This window comes from Globicephala melas, chromosome 4, assembly GCF_963455315.2.
Source record: "Globicephala melas chromosome 4, mGloMel1.2, whole genome shotgun sequence".
Taxonomy (NCBI): domain Eukaryota; kingdom Metazoa; phylum Chordata; class Mammalia; order Artiodactyla; family Delphinidae; genus Globicephala; species Globicephala melas.
In genome coordinates, this window is record NC_083317.1 from 108,393,669 (window position 1) to 108,416,219 (window position 22,551).

Below are 22,551 nucleotides of genomic sequence, written 5' to 3' on the forward strand. Positions count from 1 at the left end.
ACAGGAATCAAAATGAGCTCTTTCCCCACTTTAATTTATCAACTAAGATTTACACACAACTGTCAGAGGCACAATAGATGTACAACGTAAGCTTGGGTCCAGTACCTGTATTTCACACCAGAGGGAAAGGTGGTTTCAGTGGTAAGCTATGGAAAATAGATGCCTACTTAGATTTCTGGGTGGACCTCTCAGAATATCATATTTCACTTACTTTACTCTGCAACCCCCCCATATTTAAACATCTCTTTACTTAAATGTTTCTTATGATCAATGACACATCATTGATCATATCATCAGAAAGTATTTACATATTATGGCTTACTTATAGGGTTTTTTTTTTCCCCTCCTTAGGAGTTCATGAAATAATCATAGATGTGATGAAATGTTATTTTCCTGGATTGCTCCTCTTGAAAATGCTTTCAATTTGTTTTACATCTAATTGTTAGTAAAGTAAAAAAGACAACAACAATGGGAATTCCCTGGCAGTCCGGTTGTTAGGACCCGGCACTTTCACTGCCTGGGCCCAGGTTGGATCCCTAGTCTGGGAAGTAAGATCCCACAAGCAGCCAAGCAGCACAGCCGGGGGGAAAAAAAAAAGAAAGAAAGAAAGAAAAAAAAAGAAGACACATGCTTGCTTATGCTACAAAACATAAAGAACCTTGAAATAAAAATAAGGTAACCAGCAATTCACCTGGGTCTCAGATATATCAAACTTATAAGATTCTCTTTAAAATTCAAGTTGAACAAAAAAAACCCACACCAGCTAGCAAGAATACTGTATGTTCTGTACACCGGAGTCAGGTAACTTGGAAACTGAATCTTTTAACTTCCTGCTGTCACTCAATTTTGTGTAAATACTGTTTTCAAATCAGCACATATTTTTCAAAGTCTGTAAATTAGGTTTGAATCCTCCTAATAACACAGTCATTTCCTCTACTAGCACAAAGATGAATCTTTTCAATGATTTTATGGCTCAAAATTAAAGGGAGAAGAAAAATGCTTTGTAAGTTAACTAGTGTACAGGAAAGAGCTGTATGTTGAGGTTTACATAAGCTTCTGAGGCCAAAAACTAAGGGTTAGCGTGTCTTCATTCCCCTTTATGATCTTGAGAAAGAGCTCCAACTAGTCTGAGCATTAGTTTTCCTCGGTTTAAAGGAGTTTATCAGCTACCTTAATCTTTACTAATTTGTTCAACAAATACTTATTTGAATGTTTACTAGAGAGTAAGCAATTACTAATGGAGAGGACCCACTAAGATGTGACTAGACACCACCTTTATAAGAGAATACTGCCGAAAAGACAATTCTACCTGACTTAGAACACCAATTCCCACCTGGTGTTTAAAGTTCCACACATCCTGAATGAAACGTAATGAAGTAATTTCTTTTAGCCGGGCCCTAAACAGCGTGTGGGAGGTAAATTTCGCTTAAATCGCAATTCAAAATCGCGCGGGTTCCCGCTGATAACACTGATTGTGCGGGTCTGAGAGAACTCCAGGCCAACGAAAATTTTAACACAGAAGTGAAAGCGAAGGTACTCGATTCAGAAGCGAGACGAAAGAAGAGGGTCTGAAGAAGTGCGTCGGAGGTGACGAGAAACGCAGAGGCGGCCCAAACTACTCCCTCCACTCGGCACATTGAGTTAACTTCTCCCGCACCCGGGACTCGCGACCCCCCGGTTCCCGGGCGCGGTGGCGGCGGCCTGCGTCCCGGAAGGGGCTCGCAAAGGCCGGGAGCGGGTCCCATCGCAAACCAACTTGAAAAATAAGGAGTGAGCGGGATGGGGGCGGGGCTGGACACACGCTCCATCCCTCGGAGAAGGATGGGGGGAGGGGAACGGAGTGAGCGACCCTCCGGCCACCGGCCCCGACCCCGGGAGGGCGCTGACCGGGGCTTGGGGAGAGGGCGCGCGGTCACGCGGCCTCATCCAGGGCCGGTCTCGCCGCCGCGGACCCCAAGGGGGGAAACCCGGCGAGCCCCACCGAGGGCAGGCGGGAAACGGGGTGGCGGGAAGACTGGAGGCCCGCCCAGCTCCAACGCCGCACGCGAGGCCCCGACCCCGCTCTGCCTTCGGCGGGCCCCGGGAGCTCCACAAAAGGCTGCCCGACTCCCGAAGGGGCTGGGTGAGGGCTGAGGAAGCCCCCCTCACAGACAGACAGGCAGGCAGACAGACAGACAGACAGACACACACACACACACACACACAGAGACGCCCGCTCGCCTCCCTACCCCCACCCTCCGACCGCGCTCCGCGGGCTCTGAGCCCCACAGCGACGCGGGGGAGGCTGGGGCCAGCAGCGCGACCACGGGAAGCTGACGCCCTCCCCGACGCCAGGAGCTCAGCGGGCGCAGGAACCCCGACACGCAGACAAAAATCAACAAAGCACCTGCCGCTCCCGAGGAGAAAACATGCCACAGGCCCCGACTGGAGGCTCTCCGACGCGCCGCTGCCAGGGCCGCAGGGCTCCGTTGGCGGGCTGGGGTGAGGAGGCGGGGAAGGGCCCCGCGCGGTGGCTCCCCGGCCCCGGAGCCTTGCCTCCGTCCGGAAGCGGTGAGGCAGGGACCCCCCACGCCAGAGACTGACCTTGGAGTCTCCGTTGCACAGAGCCATCGGGGCTGGGGCGGCGGCGGCGGCGGCCAGAGATGAGACGGGGCGGGAGAGGGCCGGTGGGGTCGACGCCACGGGCCGGGGCTGAGGAGGAGGCCTGGTCGAGGAGCGGGCGGGAGGCGCGGAGAGGAGCTGGCCGCCTGCGAAGCGCCGAGTGGAGCAGCAGTCGCGGAGCACGGGCCCCAGCGCCGCGGGAGAGCACAGACCAGCAGCGCTCACGCTGCCCCCGCCTCCTGCTTCCGCACTGGCCGGCCACTGGGAGGAGCCAGAGCCCTTGTGGCTAGGCTGCCGAGCAGCGAACACCCGCAGCTGCCGCCGCCGCCGCCACTGCTGCTGCAGCCCAATAAGCCCGCCTCTGGAGGAGGGGACTTCGGCGTCCGGCCCCGCCTCCAGGTCCGTCCGGACCGCCGAGGCCCGCCCCCGGTAGAAGAAACCTGCGGGTCTCAGGCCTGCCCACCCACAAGAGGAGGGGCCTGCGGCGCCTGGCCGCGCCCCCGCCCCTGTCTGGCCCGCCCTTTGGAGGAGGAGCCCGCGGCGCCCAGCTTAGCTGCCCCGGTCCCGCCCCCGTACCCGGCAGCAGGCGCTGAGAGGAAGGCCGGTGGCGCCCTGCCCCACCCCCGCCACTAAAGCCGGCATCGGAGAAAAACCCAAGCTGCCGTTCGCTTACTGTTGGCCCGCCGGCCCGCAGCCTTTAATGCGAGAGAGGCTGGTGACACTGAAGAGGAGGCCTCCAGAGAGCTGAGTCGCTGGGGAACGCTTACCCGGTGGTGCGGCCTCATCCCAGGTTGCGGGTCATGGGGGAGGCCAAGGCTGCTTTGAAGAGTTTCGTGGTGACCTCAACGTGGACTTAAAAGTGACATTTGATCACTTAGGTCCCTCAAAAGTTCTACAGCGGGTGCAGAATTTCCAAAAGGAAGGGGTTTGGGAGTGGCAACCTGGTGGGAAACTGGACCGACGGAGTAGAGCTCTGTTTGCACAGCAGTATTTTTATTTGGATTGTTTGTGGGAAAGGGAGGAACTGTAGTCTCTCCAGCTACTCACTGATACCCGTCAATGCAAGTATTACAGTACCTTGAATTTGGTCACCTGTGGGTCTAAACCAGGGTTGGGGAATAAATAATAACACTTGGGGCGGCTTTCCGTTTACAAAGCCTTTTAACAGATATTCAGTTAATATTATAATATGGCCAATATTTGCTGAGCTCATGCTGTGTGTCAAGCTCTAGTCCAGGTATTAAGGAGCTAGAGTGAGACTGCCCTGACTTCCAAAAACTCATTTTATTCTAAATAATCCCGTGGAAGTAGTGCAGTAAGACTGATGTTCTTATCCACTTTTACTAATAAAAAATTTGAGGCCCAGTGAGATTATGTGCTTTTGCCTCTCTATATAGGAGGTAAGGGGTACCTGACCTGGGAAGGGATAAACAGTTTGTTAGTAAAATATTTACAGGATCAAAAGGCCCAAGGCCCTCCTGGACCTCACACTCAAGGAAAGTATTTTACTTACCTTTCTTCGAGGTGAAAAATGGATACTTGAACTTTCTAAAGCCATGGAGACTGTGTTCTCTTGATAGGTCTGAGTGAACAATCCAGAGAACAGTGTGGTAACCAATAGGAGAATTGCATTAACATCCACCTGGAATGGAATGGAATGTGATGTGCCGGCATTAAGGATTGGCTAAACCCCATCTGTATTAGATAATGCCTAATTTAAATATATTCTAGTAGTCACTTGTGTTTACAGCTAAGAATGTCAGCATGTACCAGAATCCTTATAGCTTAAGTCTTCTGAAGCTTTTGACTCTATTCACCCCTTCCTCCTTCTTGAAACTGTATGTCCTTACAGGGCACCATAGAGGTGTCTTTTTACCTCCATGATTTTTCTCCATCACATTTCTTGTCCCTCTTTGTATATCTTTCCTATAGGAGGAAACGTAAGTATTGGTTTTCTTCAGTATTTCCATTCCTAGCCCTCTTCTCATCTTATTCTTCACCTGTGTTTCCCTGGGGGCACTTATTTAAAAATATAAACTTGCGGGCTTCCCTGGTGGCGCAGTGGTTGAGAGTCCGCCTGCCGATGCAGGGGTCACGGGTTCGTGCCCCGGTCCGGGAAGATCCCGCGTGCCGCGGAGCGGCTGGGCCCGTGAGCCATGGCCGCTGAGCCTGCGCGTCCGGAGCCTGTGCTCCTCAACGGGAGAGGCCACAACAGTGAGAGGCCCGCGTACCAAAAAAAAAAATATATATATATATATATATAGAGAGAGAGAGAGAGAGAGAGAGAGAGAGTTGCTTAAAAACCCCTTAATAGGCTGTATGTCATGACAGCTCTCTCTTCTGAGCTCCAGGTCCCTATCACTGTATCCAACCTCAGTTAGATGTTAAATGTCATAGTGGGTCCCAACTCAAGTCTGAAACAAAACGTTGTTCAAGATTATTCTTGTTAAATTCCTGTTCATTTTATATCAATTATTGAAAGAGGGTCACTAAAATTTCCAACGGTAATTGTGATTTTATCAGTTTCTCCTTACAGTTCTATCAGTTTTTGCTTTGTGTATTTTGAAGCTCTGTTTTTAGGATCATAAATGTTTAGAATCATTATTGATCCCTTTATAGTTATGAAATGATATTTTTTAGATCCCCAGTAATATTCTTCACTCTGACATCTACTGTGTCCAAAACAGCATGCCTGCTTTCTTGACTGGTTCTTGGCATGATACATCTTTTGCAACCCTTTATCCTGTTTGTGTCTTTATGTTTAAAGTGTTCCTTGTAGACAGCACATAATTACATCTTGCTTTAATTGGAGTGTTTATACCATTTACATTTAATGTGATTATTGATATGGTTAAGTTTATTTCTTTAATCTGGAGATTCTCAAGGCAGTAAGCTGAGGCAATTGAAGGGCTCATCTTTTTTGCTTCCTGTCTCTCAGGGATCTGACCTTTGTTGCTTGATATCCAGTATCTTGCAACCATTGTTGCATATATTTTGTCCGAGTTTTCTGTTATTGTTGTTTCCAGGAGGGTGCATCCAGTTCGTTACTCCATTCTGGCAGAAGTGGAAGTGTTTTAATGATTAGTTGAGGCATCTTAAACCTGTAAGGTCTTCCTTCTGTTACCTGTCCTATAATATTTTTTTTTTGTCCTATAATATTTTTATATGATTATTAAGGTTAAGGGTGAAGATTGCCCTGAATTCAGAACAACTTAGGCAATATAGAATAGTGATGCTGATTCTTATAAATGTAATTGTGTGGTTTCTGGGACCAATACATTTTAAAAGAAACAGTTCAGAAAATCCACAGAGAAAATTTACGTGACTTTTCAGATTTGATGAGTATCATATCATAAAATATTTATTTCAGGTATAATCCATGGTCATCTTATTTCATCTTTCAAATGTTTAATATTTTTTTTCAAATGTTTAATATTTTAAATCTGCCATTAACAAAAAAATTAACTTTTAAACTTACGAAGAATATTAGATGTCAACTTAAAATGTGGAAGGAAGTACATAGTTTTTCAAAATCATTTTAGGATGGTATGTGGGTTAGAAAAAAAAAAAACTTAAAGACAACTGTTCTAAAGTTGATCATACATACTTTGCCCAGAATCTTCTTAATGGGTCCCCATTGCTCTCAGGATAAACTCCAAAACTTCTAACATTGCTTACTTGGTACTTGGAAATTTGACTTTACCTTGTAGCCTGCTATTACCACTGCCCTCCTCACTCTACTCTCTAGCCATATTAAACTTCTTTCATTCCTTAAATATGACATGATCTCTCTTGACTTGGGCCTTTTGCACAGAAATGTCTTTTATCTAGAATATTTCTGTTCCCCTTCCCACAACCCCGAAGTCTTGGGTTAGATGTCTCTTCCTCTTTTGTGCCCCCATAATCCTTTCCCCTTCATCATTACTCACCACCCTCTACAGTGTTACCTGTTCACTTGTCTCTGTCCACAGAAAAGCCCTGGAAACAGTAACATCCAGTAGCAACAAGCAAACCTAGCACCCAGATACTGTTTTCTAAATACCGGTCTCCAGCAAGAAGAACCAGGACTTCTTGGAGAAATGGCTGATCTCAGGACTGAGGCAGGGACAAGGTGACCAGGAACATCTTTTTGTGCCAGGAAGTTAGGAAGTGCTCAGAGAATGATGGGCACATTTCAGAGGGACAGAGTCACTTTGAAAAGATTTTACTGGCCAAATCTGGAACAATATATCAAAATAGCGATGGTAAACAGATTGTACTCTCTGATTAAATTAGGAATCCATCAGTCTCTGATGATATAAATAAATGATTAAATGAAGAGAAAACCGTTCCATATAATAGTCAACTAATAAAGTTCAAAGGAATAATTGAGTTAGAAAATCATCATTTGTACACACTATGTAAGATAGATAATCAACAAGGACCTACTGTAGCACAGGTAACTCTACTCAATGTTCTGTAATAACCTATATGGGAAAAGAATCTGAGAAAGAATGGATATATGTATATGTACAACTGAATCACTTTGCTGTACACCTGAAACTAACACAACATTGTAAATCAACTATACCCCAATATAAAATAAAAATTAATTTTAAAAAAAGGAAAGTCATCATTTGGCAACCATCACACAAATAATAAATTCAGACAAGAAACTGATCAATGGATGGTAAAATTCGTGGATGAAAGTAGGATCAAGAACAGGTTTTATTTACATTGTCTCAAAGTATCTCCCTACAAAATAATAATTAGACAAGGAAAATAGTAACTTTACAGTGGAAAAACTTGAGGGTACCTCGTTACTCAAGTGGTCGAAGTTAGGAAAAAATCATCAACATGTGTCACCTGATGAATGCAATGAGGCAACCATAGTATTACTTCAGTACTGCTTGCCTAAAATGTATAACCTAAGGTTGAGTAAACATCAAGCTAACCCAAATGGAGGCACGTTTAAAAAAATAACAGGTCTGTAATTTTTCCAGTTATCTCTTGCTTTGCAACAAACACCCCTGAATCTAGTGGTTTAAAACAGCATTATTCATTTTACTACAATTTGGACAGGTTCAGCAGGAGCAGCTGTTCTTTGCCCTAATGTGTCAGCTAATACAGTGCAGAGCACAGCTCCACTAGACCTCAGCTAGAGTGGCTCGAAGGCTGGGAGCTAGAATCATGTGAAGGCTTTCCCACTCACATCTCTTAACACCTGAACAGGGAGACTCAACAACTGAGAGCTGGAACAGCTGCAGCCCATCTGGTATCTCTGTCTCTATGTGGTCTCTCCATTACCACAGCTTCACAGTAACTGGATTTCCTATGGGTCAGCTCAGGACTTCCAGGGAGTGAGTGTGTGAGAGAGACACACACACAAGAGCAAGACAGAGAAAGAACTAGTGAGAACCAGGTAGAAGCTGTGCAGCCTTTTCTGTCTAGCCTTGAAGTCACCGTTTACTTCTCTGCATTCTATTCATGGAATAAGTCACAAGGCCTGTCCAGATTCAAGGAGAGCGTTCTGGAAGAGCATGTGGAACTGCAAATGTGGTGCAATGCTTGGAAAATACAATCAGCTACAGTAATCTTAAAAAAATGAAGGTCAGTATATGGAACTGTTCTAGATTGAAGCTGAGAGAAATACATGCACCTAGATTGAAACTTTTGCTATAAAGGGTACTATTGGGTCAGTTGGCAAACCTTGAATGCTCTAAGAGAAGGGTTTATGGGAGCTCTTTATTGCAACTTTGTTATAAGTTTGAAATAATAAATAAAAATAAGACACACCATAAAAGCTAATTGTTTAAAAATCATATGATTAATCCTTTCATAAAGCAACAGATGATTGTGTAATGAAATAACCACCCATATATGATACAATCATATTTTTGAATGTCACATTTTATTAAAGCAGATCATTGAATGTTATTATCATAATTATATTTTTATTGATTATCTCTGCTATGCCCTCTGTCTCAACTGTTCTTTCAAATTTTGGTCACCTTCTCTTAGAGCCAAACTGACATCCTCCTGGTGAGAACTGAGTCAGCCAAATCCTGTCCCTTCATCATCTCTAGGAAAGGGAGGAATGCAATTTTTGGTGTCTTGCCTTTGACAAATTTCTAAAACTGGTGATGAAGAAAACGCTTAACAGTAGTAGTAGTAGTAAATCTTACATAGCACTTTATATGCCAAGGCCCTATTCTAAATTCCTTACATATGTCAACTCATTTAATCCTCATAACAGTCCTATGAGATGGGTACATTATCTTCTCATTGCCCTTTTATGATTGAGAAGACAGAGAGAGAGACTAACTTAAGGTTATATAGACAGTAAACCACAGAACTGAGATTCAAACCAGGCCGACTGGCTCTAGCCTTTTATTGTTTATTAAATATTCAAAATATACATTGCCAAACAATCTTTAAAGCCACATGAATTACTGGGCACATTTTAAAGCAGAGTAATGGCCCTGTTAACCACTGTTTCTTTCATCTGTTTGCAGTGCCATGATTTTGATGAATTTTTTTCAATTGGTTATCCTTAACAAAATTCATGGCACAAATTCACTGGGTGTTTATATATTTAATTGTGGTAAAAAAAATACACAACATAAAATTTACCATCTTAACCATTTGTAAGTGTACAGTTCAATAGTGCTACGTATATTAACATTGTTGTGCAACAAACCTCCATAACTTTTTCATTCTGCAAAAAACACATCCCATTTCCTCCTCCACTCAGCCTCTGATAACCACCATTCCATTTTCTGTTTCTATGAATGTGACTACTTTAAATACCTCAAATCATACAGTATTTGTCTTTTTGTGACTGGTTTATTTCACTTAGCATAATGTCCTCAAGTTTCAACCAGGTTGTAACATGTGAAAGGATTGCCTTCCTTTTTAATACTGAATAAAATTCTATTTTATATGAAATATATATACATACGTTTATCCATTTTAACTGTCTATGGGCATTTGGGTTGCTTCCACATCTTGGCTATTGTGAATAATGCTGCTATTGGCATGTTCATATATTAAAAACTGAAAATATAAGCATGAAACATGGTAACTCATAAAATAGCTCACAGTGAGGGTGAAGAAAATGAAGCTCTTCAGGTTTTGAAATGTAGTATGTTTTCTGTTCTTGTATAAGTAATGATAACACTTTACATGGAATTTTAAAATATTTATTTATTTATTTTGGCTGCGCTGGGTCTTAGTTGCAGCACGTGGGATCTTTGTTGCAGCATGCAGACTTCTTAGTTGTGGCATGCGGACTCCTTGGTTGTGGAATGAGGACTTTTAGTTGTGGCATGCATGCGGGATCTAGTTCCCTGACCAGGGATTGAATCTGGACCCCCTGCATTGGGAGCACAGAGTCCTACCCACTGGACAACCAGGGAAGTCCCTACATGGAATTTTTAAATTTAGGACTTTAAGCTGTTTTCATATGTCAAAATCACTTTTTACATAATGTCCATGAATTTAGTATTCTGGCAATAGGAATCATAATACTTATACAAGTACATATGTTACTGAACTGAACTTGGGTCCACTCACCTGCCGCACAGTAAGGGCAATTTACTGACACCAGGTTGTAGTGAAGGAAAGTACAGTGTTTATTGTAGGTGCCATGTGAGGAACACGGGCAGCTCATGCTCAAAAACCCTGAACTTCCCTATGGCTTTCAGGATAGGGTTATTTTTTTTTTAATTTTTATTTATTTATTTATTTTGGGTGTGTTGGGTCTTCATTTCTGTATGTAGGCTTTCTCTAGTTGCGGCGAGCAGGGGCCACCCTTCATCGCGGTGCGCGGGCCTCTCACTGTCGCAGCCTCCCCTGTTGCGGAGCCCAAGCTCCAGACGCGCAGGCTCAGTAGTTGTGGCTCACGGGCCCAGTTGCTCCGCAGCACATGGGATCTTCCCAGACCAGGGCTCGAACCCGTGTCCCCTGCATTGGCAGGCAGACTCTCAACCACTGTGCTACCAGAGAAGCCCCAGGATAGGGTTATTAAAGGCAACATTTGGGATGAGGACTGCAGGGTACCTGCCTTTCCTCTGATTGGTTGGTGGTGAAGTAACAGGGTGGTGTTTCAGGAATCTCAGTCACCAACCTTCTGGTTCCAACCAGTCTGGGGCCTAGTGCTTGTGCTCAGAAGGTAACCACCATCCTTTGCCTGGGTGGTGGTCTTAGTTCCTGAAAAACAACTCAAAATATGTGTCAGGGCTCCCCTGGTGGCGCAGTGGTTGAGAGTCCGCCTGCAGATGCAGGGGACACGGATTCGTACCCCGGTCCGGGAGGATCCCACTTGCCGCGGAGCGGCTGGGCCCATGAGCCATGGCCGCTGAGCCTGCGCGTCCGGAGCCTGTGCTCCGCACGGGAAGAGGCCACAGCAGTGAGAGGCCCGCAATGTGTCAGATTGTTATGTATAGCCCTTGAGAAGGAACTGGGACTCTGTTTTATCACTAAACTATTGTTTCTTAACTGCTTTTCCTTTGTTTCCTTCACTTCCTTTTAATTGCTTGAGTCTGCTCTTTGGAACTCAGGGAAGGCCTAGGAGGCCAAAGCCTTTTCTTTTTTTCAAAAAAGAACTGGGGACAGGAGGGGCCTTCGTGCGAGGGCCCTGCAAGGTCCTGCTCAGTTTCAATCCCCCCTTTTCTTTGATACTTCTCAATCCTGAGAGGGACAGGAGTGGGACAAGAAAGGGAATCAAGTTTTGGGTAGAGAGGTTAATCATAAATTTGGCAGGGGAGCTCAGTTTTAAGGGGACTCAGTTTCGCATATATTTTGGGCTCAATTTGTAACCAATAGCTTGATGTGTTTAAACTTCTGCATCTTCCTGGTAATAAGCTCTACATTCAGAGCCTCAATTCAACCAAGACACCACAAATCTGAGGCTTAAAAAAAAGCGGCGTGGCCCAAATTTACTTAGGGACTGTTACAAGAGTAGATGCTTTTCCTGAAAGGGGAAACTTCACAAAGTCTGCCTTTTCAAACCTACCCCCATTTTACCTAAGATTTCTTTCCCTAGTGGCAGTGTTAGTTGCCCAAAGTAAAATTCCTTCTCTGGGAAAAACTTGTTGGAAAAGATAGGTAAGCAGCATTTCAAAAGACTATTTAAAAATGTGAAAGTATATTGTAAAGATACCCAAGGGAATGTTTACCCAAAACTCTTTGAATGGCCTTCCTTTCTTGCCAGCCTCCCACTTGCCAGCCTCCCACTGCCAGCCTCCCACTTGCCAGCCTCCCACTCACACATTTGTTACCTCATTCTCCAACTTTCTTCATTCCTTAGCCAATTCAACACATCTTTTGACTGTCCTTCTATGGTTCATTTTGACATTTCTCTGTACCCTTTAATTGTCCACAATATATACATGAAAAGAATGTTTGGTTGTGGGTGATTGTGAAATCGTACAACTCAAACGGGACTCGAACCCAGCCAAAACCCAGATTGGGACTTGAACCCACTGTCTTTTAATTGAGATCGCACACCTGGTCTCTCAGGACTTCATAAAGCTCAGGTTCTTTATGTCTCAGCACAGAAGGAATTCGGCGAGAGACAAAGTAATGAGTAAGAAGGGATTTATTTAGAGAGATACACATTCCATAGACAGAATGCTCTCATCTCAAAAAGCAACAGCGGCCCTGGAAGTAAAACACTCCAGAGACAGAATGTGGGCCATCTCAGAAGGCGAGAGACCCCGAAATATGGGGTGGTTAGTTTTTACCCGCAATATGGGGTGGTTAGTTTTTATGGGCTGGGTAATTTCATAGGCTAATGAGTGGCCGGATTATTACAACTATTTTGGAGTAGGGGCAGGGGTTTCCTGGATTTGGGCCACCGCCTGCCTTTTAGCCTTTTATGGTCAGCCTCAGAACTGTCATGGCGCTGGTGCGTGTGTCATTTAGCATGTGCTAATGCATTACAATGAGCATATAATGAGGCTCAAGGTCCACTGGAAGGCGAATCTTCTGCCATCTTGGACCTAGTTGGTTCTAATCAATTTATATTGTATCCTCAATGGCTATGTCATTCTTTTAAATGTTGTACCCTGCCCCCTTCCCTCCTGTTTCAATTGTGTTTCTTCTCTTTTAATTTCCTTATATAGCATTAAATAATATATATGAAAGCACTCTGTAAATGATAAAACACTGTACAAAATGTTAGTTATTTTCAGACTATATTCCACTGCCTAGCACATTGTGGGTACCCAATGATTTAGTAAAGCATTATATACTGTGTCCTAATTTTTAAAACCATGTACATTGGAACATGACAAGAGATAGGGAAACTTTAACAGCAGAAGAACAGGTATGTTAATCTCTAAAGTATATGTAGCACATTATAATAAATAAAAACAAAAATTACCAAGACCCCAATTGAGAAAGGTAGAGACAAAATTCACAAATTAGGCAGTACAAATAGTTACTAAACATGATATGCTATTTTAAATATTTTGGTATCATTTTCCCAGCCGTCTGAAATCCCATAAAATGAGAGAAGAAAAAAATTTTAAGTAAAATGTGGCAATATTGGAAAAACAGGTAGAAGGTCATAAGCAGAGAAAAATGTTTCTGGCAGGAGTGCAAAATGGCACAACTACTTTAGAAAATACTTTGGCAGTTTCTTATAAAGTTAAATATACATATACCATACAACTCAGCAATCCTATCCTAGGTAAGCGCCCAAGAGAAATGAAACTTTTATTTACACAAAAACCTATATGCAAGTGTTTATAGTGACTTTATTCATAATCTCCAAAAACTGAAAATAGTCCAAATGTTCTTGAACTGGTGAATGGATAAACACACGTTGGTACATCCATACAATGAAAGGCTACTCAGCCAAAAACAATGGGGGGTGGGGGGTACTCAGGGAGGAACTATCAATACAGGCGGCAACATGGATGAATCCCAATGCATTATGTGGACTGAAGGAGGCCAGACTCAAAGGCTACATATTGTACGATTCCATTTATTTGACATTTTGGAAAAGATAAAACTATAGGGAGAAAAAAACATATCAGGGGTTTCCAGGGACTGTGGGCTGGATGGAGAGGCTGGCTTCAAATGAGCACAGAAGAATTTTTTGCAGTGATGAAACTATTCCATATCTTGATTGTGGTGGTAGTTACACAACTATTTGTGAAAATGGTTTATATTTATCCAAACTCATAGAACTGTACACTAAAGTTTTACTGTACATAAATTATACCTCAGTAAACCTGATCCCCCTTACCCCCCCCAAGAAAAAAGCAATTAAAAAATTCTGAGGAATATATAGAAGATTCCAGTCCACTAGCATATGAATGATAGTGAACTGGAAAAGCAGTCAAGAAATCTGCAACTACACACAGGTTTAGGAAGAGGCCACTAGATGGTGGTATTAATTTTTGTAATAGAGCCCAGGAAATGCTGGAAGCTCAGAGATCACAGGCCTGGAGCAGTTTTTTTCAAAATTTTCCTATAAATCCATAGCTATAACTCCTGCTGTCAAGCCTTAAGCTGCATTGGTTTCTGTGTTTTTGCTAAGCTAGGTCTCCCAGGCTTCCACTGATTCTGGGAAGCCATCAATATCCTTCCAGTTAAATTCTCTCTCTCTCTCTGCTTTTGTTTTTGTTTTCTGAAACAGACCAAATAGCAGAACTACTAAGGCTGTTAACCAACTTTTGTTTTGTTTTGTTTTTCTTCTTACTTTTCATTACATAGAATTTTGAACATGTATGAAATAAACAGAATGGTATAATGAACTCCAATATCACCAAACGTCAATAGTTGTTGATAATCTGCCATTCTTAATTCATCAAACCTTCATCACTTCCAACCCTCATGCAAATAGTTTTTTACAGTCATTTTTCTCATGAGATAAATTTACATTATTTTGAAATGCACAGGTTTTTAAAAAAATAGGCTTATTTTATCTCAGCAAAATTGAGCAGAACGTACAGAGATTTCCCATATGCCCCTTGTTCCCACACATGCACAGCCTCCCCCATCATCAACATCACAAAGTGGTACATTTGTGATAGCTGATGAACTTACACTGACATATCATTATCACCCAAAGTTCATAGTTTACATTGATGTCATACATTCTGTGGGTTTGGACAAATACATAATGACATATAACTATCACTATGGTGTCATACAGAGTATTTTCACTTCGCTAAACATTATCTGTGCTCCCCTTTCTCATTCCTCCCTCTCCCTAACCCCTGGCAAAATGCACAAATTTTAACTATACAATTCCAATTTGTTTTGGACAGACCTAGTTTGGAAGTTTATAATAACATAAAGCAAAACAGAAAAGGGAAAGTTGTAAGAGAAGACTAAAGAGATAAGTCCAGTAAACAAACTAAAAGTTTACTAGGATTTCCAGGAGGAGTTAATGAAGAGGAAAGAAAAAAAGGAAAAATCAAATATATTATAAAAGAAAATTTCCCTTAATTCATGAAAGATTTGGAACTTTCTTCAAAAAGGCCTAATAAATGTTGAATAAGATTAACAGAAAAACATACATGCACATACCTTCACACATTCTGGTGAAAATTCTGAACTCTGAAAAAAAAAAGAAAACTCCACAAGCTTCCAAATGGAAAAACAGGATACCAGCAAAGGAACAAAAATGGATTGATGGTGTCAACTGAAAGGAAAAACAAAGCACAATGTGAGAGCTCTGAGTTCAGTTATATTTGGGGAGTTACTGAAGACTATAGACTATAGCCCGGGAGACAGCCCTTCAGAGAGTTCTGAGGAAGCACTCAGAAGAGGTAAGGTGGGGAGGTCAGTACATGTGTGATTTTGGCAAAGAGGTATATGCAATCAAGCACACATCTCAGTAGAAGATTGCTGCTAGTCACAAGGAGCAGATGTCTCCGTTAATGATTTTAGTGCTTTTCTAGGTAAGTGAAGGTGCAAGAAATTTGGTTCATAAAATTTTCTCCTGAAAATATTTCACTATGAGAAGGCCTGTTCTGCCAGTTTTCCCAGAGCATAGAGTGCCTCATTTCTGATCTCCACCCTGAATTCCTTTCAGGGTGTGTTAAAGGTTAGTGACTACAGTGGCTAGTGAACTTCATTCTTGTAGAACCAGATGGTGAGTGACATTTCTTTTTGTTGGCAATAGTGAACAACAATCATATAATAATATGTTATAAGTAACTTTTTTTGTTTTTGAGAGCTTCAGCCTCAAGTCAGAGGAAGGAAGAACTAAAATTTTTAAAAATTGATATCATAAACATGCACATATGCTTTTATCATTAATAGATTACAATTAAAATAACATCACATATTTGTGCTTTCATACTGGTGTAGACTGACAAGTTTGAAATACGAAGGGTAGATGAGGGCAAGCAAATCCAATTAATCACAGCTAAACAGTATACATTAGTACAAAACTTTTTGGAGGACTATTTGGTAATATATTACATTTTAAATATATATTTCGACCCAGAAATTTCACTTCTAAAATATATATGTGTTTTATTTTTATACACATTTATAATATTGATATAAATTTTACATTTTATGTATGTATTTGGGAGAGTATTGGGAAAACAAACCATCAAACCAGAAAGAACCTAAATGGTCATCAGTATCATAAGTATGGGCATGGAACTCAGTTCTAAGAGTGATTATCTCAAGAGACAGGAAGTGAAAACTACCAGTTTCTTAAAACTTGAGCCTGGAAATTATTCCAGCATCACCCAAGCTGTATTCTATTGGCCACAGAGCCTAGATTCAAGGAAAGGGACATAGACTCTACCTGTCAAAGGGAGAAGTGGCAAAGAATTTGGAAGCTATGTTTTTAAAACTGCCGTATCAAGTTCAGGGAAGATAATATGTTTTTAGGGTTAGGGTTGGATCCTCTAAGAAACGTCAAGAGTTTAGATACTCAATGTGAAGTATACATTATGTATGACCAGCTGGCTTACTATGTGTAGTATCTGGCATTGTATTACATTGCTACCTACACCTTAATTACACCAAGATTGCACCATATCCTACATCAGAATTTCTTGACTATCCTCACCCTCAAAGTGCTTTTGGTCAAAATTCTGCTCTTAAATGAGAGGAATTGACCAAGAGGGATTTGGCTTTTTTTGATGCAGCATTATTAGTTGAATGTCAGCTCTGGATAGCCATGTAGTAACATTTAAACCTCTGGCAGATTGTGGAGAATGGCATAATGAGGACAATTTTATATCATGAGACATTTGGAAACTATTTTGTATTTAATTTTTTAGGTAGCCTGTACCTAATCAGGAGACTAAATATCAAGGATCAGTTTGATCAACCTTAGTTAACCAAACAGCCTTTTAAAAAAATGACTAATCATTTCATCTTTTTTTTTTTTGATAGGTACAAGATATATTAGCTATTGTATGGCTCTCTTGGCTAGCCTGAAAAATAGTCAAGGGCAATTGTATTATTCTGGATGATTTTAGACATCAGATTTATATTAGTTGTTGAATTTCTTGTTTTGGGGGGGTTTTTTGGTATCATGGTCAGTATGGTCACTTGTTTTAGATTAGAAACTTGTAGTCAGTGTAGACACCTATGTCCTGAACTCCTCCTGATAAGTTAACTGGGCTTTAAAAAACAATGTTACTAAGAGGTTTGTTTTGAATACTTGGAAATGCAGGATTACCTGTCCAAACTACAGGTCACAGTTGATAGAGTAGGTACATGAAGACCATCTGAATACACAAGAATAGTCCTGAGGGTTTACACTAAGGAGATACAATTTTTTTATTTATAGTAATCCACAAGTACCAATTACTATATAAATTTACTTGGTCTGATGGACTTCAATATATTTTTTTTTTTTTCATTTTCACCAAGAACTTTATTGAACAGCATATTCACCTGTTTGTTCCACTACATTCTGCCATTTTCCAGGCAACTTCATAATTCCATCTCCCCAAAACATTTTATCTTTCTGAGCAAAGAACTGTTCCAGGTGCCTTTTACAGTCTTCCAGGGAATTGAAATTTTTTCCATTAAGAGAATTTTGTAAAGACCAAGGTAAATGCAAATCTGAAGGTGCAGTGTCTGGTTAATACGGTGGTTGAATCAGAGTTTCCCAGCCAAACTGTAACAGTTTTTGCCTGGTCATCAGTGAAACATGGGGTCTTGCATTATGCTGATGGAAGATTATGCATTTTCTGTTGACTAATTGTGGATGCTTTTCATCTGCTTTCAGTTGTTCTAACTGGGAGCCGTACTTGTTGGAATTAATCATTTGGTTTTGAAGACAGAGTCCTTTGTAATTTTAAACAGTATGAACATGCTGAATTGTGCATGGATGTCTTCTGACCAGTGTGTTAGAAGCAGTCTAGCCAGAAAAATTAATCATATTTCTTTATCTCTGTATGATTTGACATGCATAGTAAGTAGTCTCTCATTTTCTCAGTTGGCTTTCAAGTTACCATACTCTTCTCCTCTTTCTCTTAACTCATTGACTTCATTGTTAGTGTTTTCTCCCACAGCATTCAGTCCTTGATTTTCTGCTCTTTTCCCAAACTGCCACTCTGGGTAATCACATTAAGTCTCATGGTTTAAATGGAATCCACATGGTAAGATCTCCAAAATTAATAATTACAGCTCTGACTCTGTCCTGACATCCAGAGTAACAGAACCAACTACCTTCTCAACATTACCAGTTGGATGCCTAATAAGCTTCTCCAAATTAACAGAAATAAAAGATAAGTCTTAATTATCTTGTTGCACTTGCCAAATAAATAATCACACAAAAAACTTTCTTCATGTGGTCTTCCCATTTAGAAAATATTGCCACCTTTACCCAGGTTTTATAGCCCACAAATCCAGGATTTGTTCTTGATTCCTCTCTTTCCTACAGCTCCATATCCTATCCAGACAAAAAATTCCTGAAAGAGCTAAGTTCAAAATATAAACCAGTTACCAAACACTGCTACCACCCTAGTTTAAGCCATCCTCATCTTGTATAGAGTACTGAAGTCTTCTGTTTCCTTACTTGTATTCTTATTCCCCTACAGTCTGTTCCTGAAATACCATAAATATTTTTTTTTTTTAACATCTTTATTGGGGCATAATTGCTCTACAATGGTGTGTTAGTTTCTGCCCCACAACAAAGTGTATCAGTCATACATAAACACATGTTCCCATATGTCCTCCCTGTTGCGTCTCCCTCCCTCCCACCCTCCCCATCCCACCCCCCCAGGCCGTCACAAAGCACCGAGCCAATATCCCTGTGCCATGCGGCTGACTTCAATATATTTTGTTGTAGCATCTGAATATCTAAGAAAATAATTGGACTATAGCATATTTCAGTAGTCTATGTTTTTTTTTTTATCCTTGACATCCCTAGAGTTTCTTTGAGGCTCTAGGAAACATCAGTAACAGTAGTAATATCAGTATCAGAGATACAGAGTAGGTGTGTTGGGGTTAGTAATATTAACAATAATAATATAACTATAGTTATAAATTGATATATAACTATATTTATAACTATAGCTAGTATTAACTCTAATAGTAACCTATGGATTTAGGGGTTAGATGACAAATACAATAGCAGATTGTAATTCAAATGATTTATAATATAGCAAAGTCCTTCCATTGGCACCTACATCTGAGTTAAGCCAAAATTGCACCTTTCCTTCCTGAAAATGTCTCAATTTTAAAAACCCTTAAAAATCTACAAGTAAATTATTACATGTAATTTTTTTAATAATAGAAGAAAACTTTGCTGAACTGGAAAAAAATTTTTATCTTCAGATTGAAATGATTCACTGATACCCAGTGTGATACTATTAAACTATGTTTACAAATCCTTTGATACTCCTCCCTTCAAGAGGTAGAGCTTTATTCTCCTTCCCTTGAGTGTAGGCTGGACTTAGTGACTTGCTTCTGATGAAAGGAATATGGTGGAGATTTTAAAGAATAAATAAAGTGACAGTATGTGACTTTTGAGACTGTGTCATAAAAGCATTGTAACTTCTTCCTTGCTCTTTCTCTTAGATCACCTGCTCTGGAGGAAGCCAACTGCCATGTTGGAAAACTACCTAATCAGCTCTACAGGGAGACTCACATGGCAAGGAACTGAGGCCTCCTTCCAACAGCCATGTGAGTGTGCCATCTTGGAAGTGGATTCTCTGGCCCCAGTCAAGCGTTCAGATGACTGAAGCCCCAGCTGATATCTCACTGCAACCTCATGAGAGATACCAAGGCAGAACCACTCAGCTAAGCCATTTCTGAATTCTAACCAACAACTGTAAGATAAAATGTTTGCTCTTTTAAAGTGCTAAGTTTTGAAATAATATGTTACTCAGCAATACATAATGAATATAACCAGGAAGGATTAAAATTTATTTTTTAAAAGACACATCTAGAAATTAAGAAAAAAATCTTAAAGCATCAGACAGAAAGAACAAGCTATTTACAAAAGAAACAAAATAAGATGAATATTTCTTTCTTATCAGTAATAGTAGAAGTTGGAAGTCAACAACTACAATTTTTGGACAAGCAAAGATTCAATTTACCTACACACCCTATCTTAAAAAATAGTTGAAGAAATTCTCTAACCATATAAAAATTGAATAGAATTTAATCATGACTATACCAAGATCTTACAGGCAAAATAAAAAAGCACACACACACAAAAGGCTATTTTGCAATATTTAAATCTAAATGGATGCTGACAATATGAATGGGAATTTGTAATACGTTATAAAATTAGTCTTGAAATACAAATAATTTTCACTTACATAGCTTAGTATTAAACTTTCTATTACATAATTCATCATTCAGCAAGTATTTACTTGTCACTTACTATGCATATGTATTTAAAAAAATTCTCAGCAAGTGAACAGACCTTTGATGCCCACAAATGGAACTTAAGAACTACCATCCCTGCAAAAACTTTCCTGAAACATTGCATAATGTTAGTTTTCAGAAATGTGCTATTTGTATAGTTTGGTTTCCTGTGTAAGCTCTAGGTTACATTTAATAAGTGTGTAATTTTTTGTATTCAAATTTTTTTTCCAAGTTCCATAATCTAATATAATTCATTATCATTTCTCCAGCACTTCATTTTTGTTTTAAATGACTCTTTGTTAATCATTCAACATCTCTTTGTTGAAGGTAAATAATACAGCACATTCCCAATTGATAGACGTGGAAACTGAAAATAAACATGAAGAAATTTATACTTGGTCATACTGCCAATTTCTGAAAGGGCCATATTATTAATTCAGCCTCTGATACCTTATGACACAATTCACTTGACAAATATTTACTGGATACCTACCATGTGTCAGCACTGTATTGGCCACTATAAAATCAAACATGAAGACAACATAGGCCCTGACATAAATGAGTTTAGAGAAAGAAGTCAGGAAAAAAAATTATAAATGCAAGCTTTAAAGTAAAGTGATAACAAAGAGTTCAGAATAACCACATTTTCCTAGAGATTAGGAATAGCCAGGAAACTCTTCATGAAATGGGTCATGAGGATATATTTCAAGAAGTTTGACAGGTGACCAATTAATTGGCTATGGGAGTTCAAGAAAATAGAAGCCTAAAATGATCTTGCTTTCCCTTCCTACTTCTTTTCTTTCTTTCTTATTGAACTACCAATGTAGGTGGTATCCTTAACCAGTATGGGTAATTCATGACTGAATGTGAGGCTTGATGGCACTTTCATGTATAAAATGCAAGAACTCTCTATTCAAGTTCTGGAGTTATTGATCAAGATACAATATTGTATTCAAATTTTAAGGTCCATCTTCAGGAAGCTAATCTTTTTTTCCGAATAATTTTGAGATGAACAGTTATTTCAACATTTGCATTTATATTTGTAAGAGGCCAGCTACAACATGTTTTACCTTTTAAATGGTGTGAGGTTTAACTTTAATTACAGTTTTTGTTTTGGGGGGTTTTTTTTTTGGCCGCACTGCGGGGGTTGAACCTGGGCCACCGCAGTGAAAGGGCCCTAGCGTAACCACTGGACCGCCAGGGAACGCCCTAACTTTAATTATAGTTTTTAAGTTTTTGTTTTTAGTATTTAATTACCCAATGGAAAGCACCATATATACAGATATATGTATATATGTAACTTGTATAGGTAACGTATTTTCTATACATTACAAATTACGATACTAGTTACTCAAGGTTAAGTTCTCTGTAGGATCATTTCAATAACTCACACCTGTTAACATGAAACAAAATTTTAATATTTGGCTCTTACAAGATCTTTTACAATAGCTCAAAGATAGAGGGATGTAACGAGTCTTATCATTCCAATCTACCCAATGTAACTAGCTTGTTACCCAGACACCAGTTCCCCTACACTTTTTCCACCACTTTGGAAAAACGGACTACAACGAAACCTAGCGCCTCTTGAGCAGTTTCATTCATTCCATGAATAAGTAGGCACTTTGTAAGGGACGCGCTTCACCTTTTAGCCAGGCCTTTTTTACCCTTTTGGGGGCACAAAGCGCCCCTGCCGGCTGATAAGGAAATTCCGTAAACTTCAATCCCCCTCCTCTCTGTTTCTGCCCGGCCCACGAAAGCAGGAGCATCACAAAATTCCCAGCCTGGAGCTTGGGTATTACCCACCCAAGCCTAGTGACGAGCCCTCACAGCGTCGCCCGGGCTTCAAAGGTTGAACCGTGTTAACCTTAGGCGGTGGGGTCCGACCTAGCTGAATCCATCACGTGGCCGCAGGAGCCCAATGACCGAGACCCACGCTTTCCAGGCTGCCGCAAGTGCTCACAGAGCCGGAGCTTGCGCGACGCCCCGCCCCGGCCGCACGGTGCACCCGCGTTAATCCTCCCATGAGGTCCCAGCCGCTGGGGCTGCGGGTTCCTACCGAGCATTGTTTCCGAACTTGGCCAGGAGGGCGTTTCCAGATTGGCTTTCTCTGGAGGCGGGCTGAGGACTCATTTGAGAATAGGACTACTTCCTGAAGCG

General features: G+C 40.9%; 1 protein-coding gene across 2 annotated transcripts in view; it reads right to left on the reverse strand.

Annotated features, from left to right (window-relative positions):
• Window positions 1-15,194, reverse strand: part of GMPS (guanine monophosphate synthase) — a 117,867-nt gene extending 102,673 nt beyond the window's left edge. Inside the window, exons 1-2 of one of the 2 annotated variants that reach the window (XM_030842403.3) lie at window positions 15,127-15,194; window positions 4,115-4,243 (exon numbers count right to left, since the gene is read on the reverse strand). In XM_030842403.3, the coding sequence (XP_030698263.1) occupies window positions 4,115-4,159 (45 nt within the window). In that variant the 5' untranslated portion in view covers window positions 4,160-4,243; window positions 15,127-15,194. Of the gene's footprint in view, window positions 1-2,583; window positions 2,954-4,114; window positions 4,244-15,126 lie in introns of those variants that run through there. The other variant, XM_030842404.2, reaches the window with a different exon arrangement.
• Between the last annotated feature and the right edge of the window lie 7,357 nt (window positions 15,195-22,551).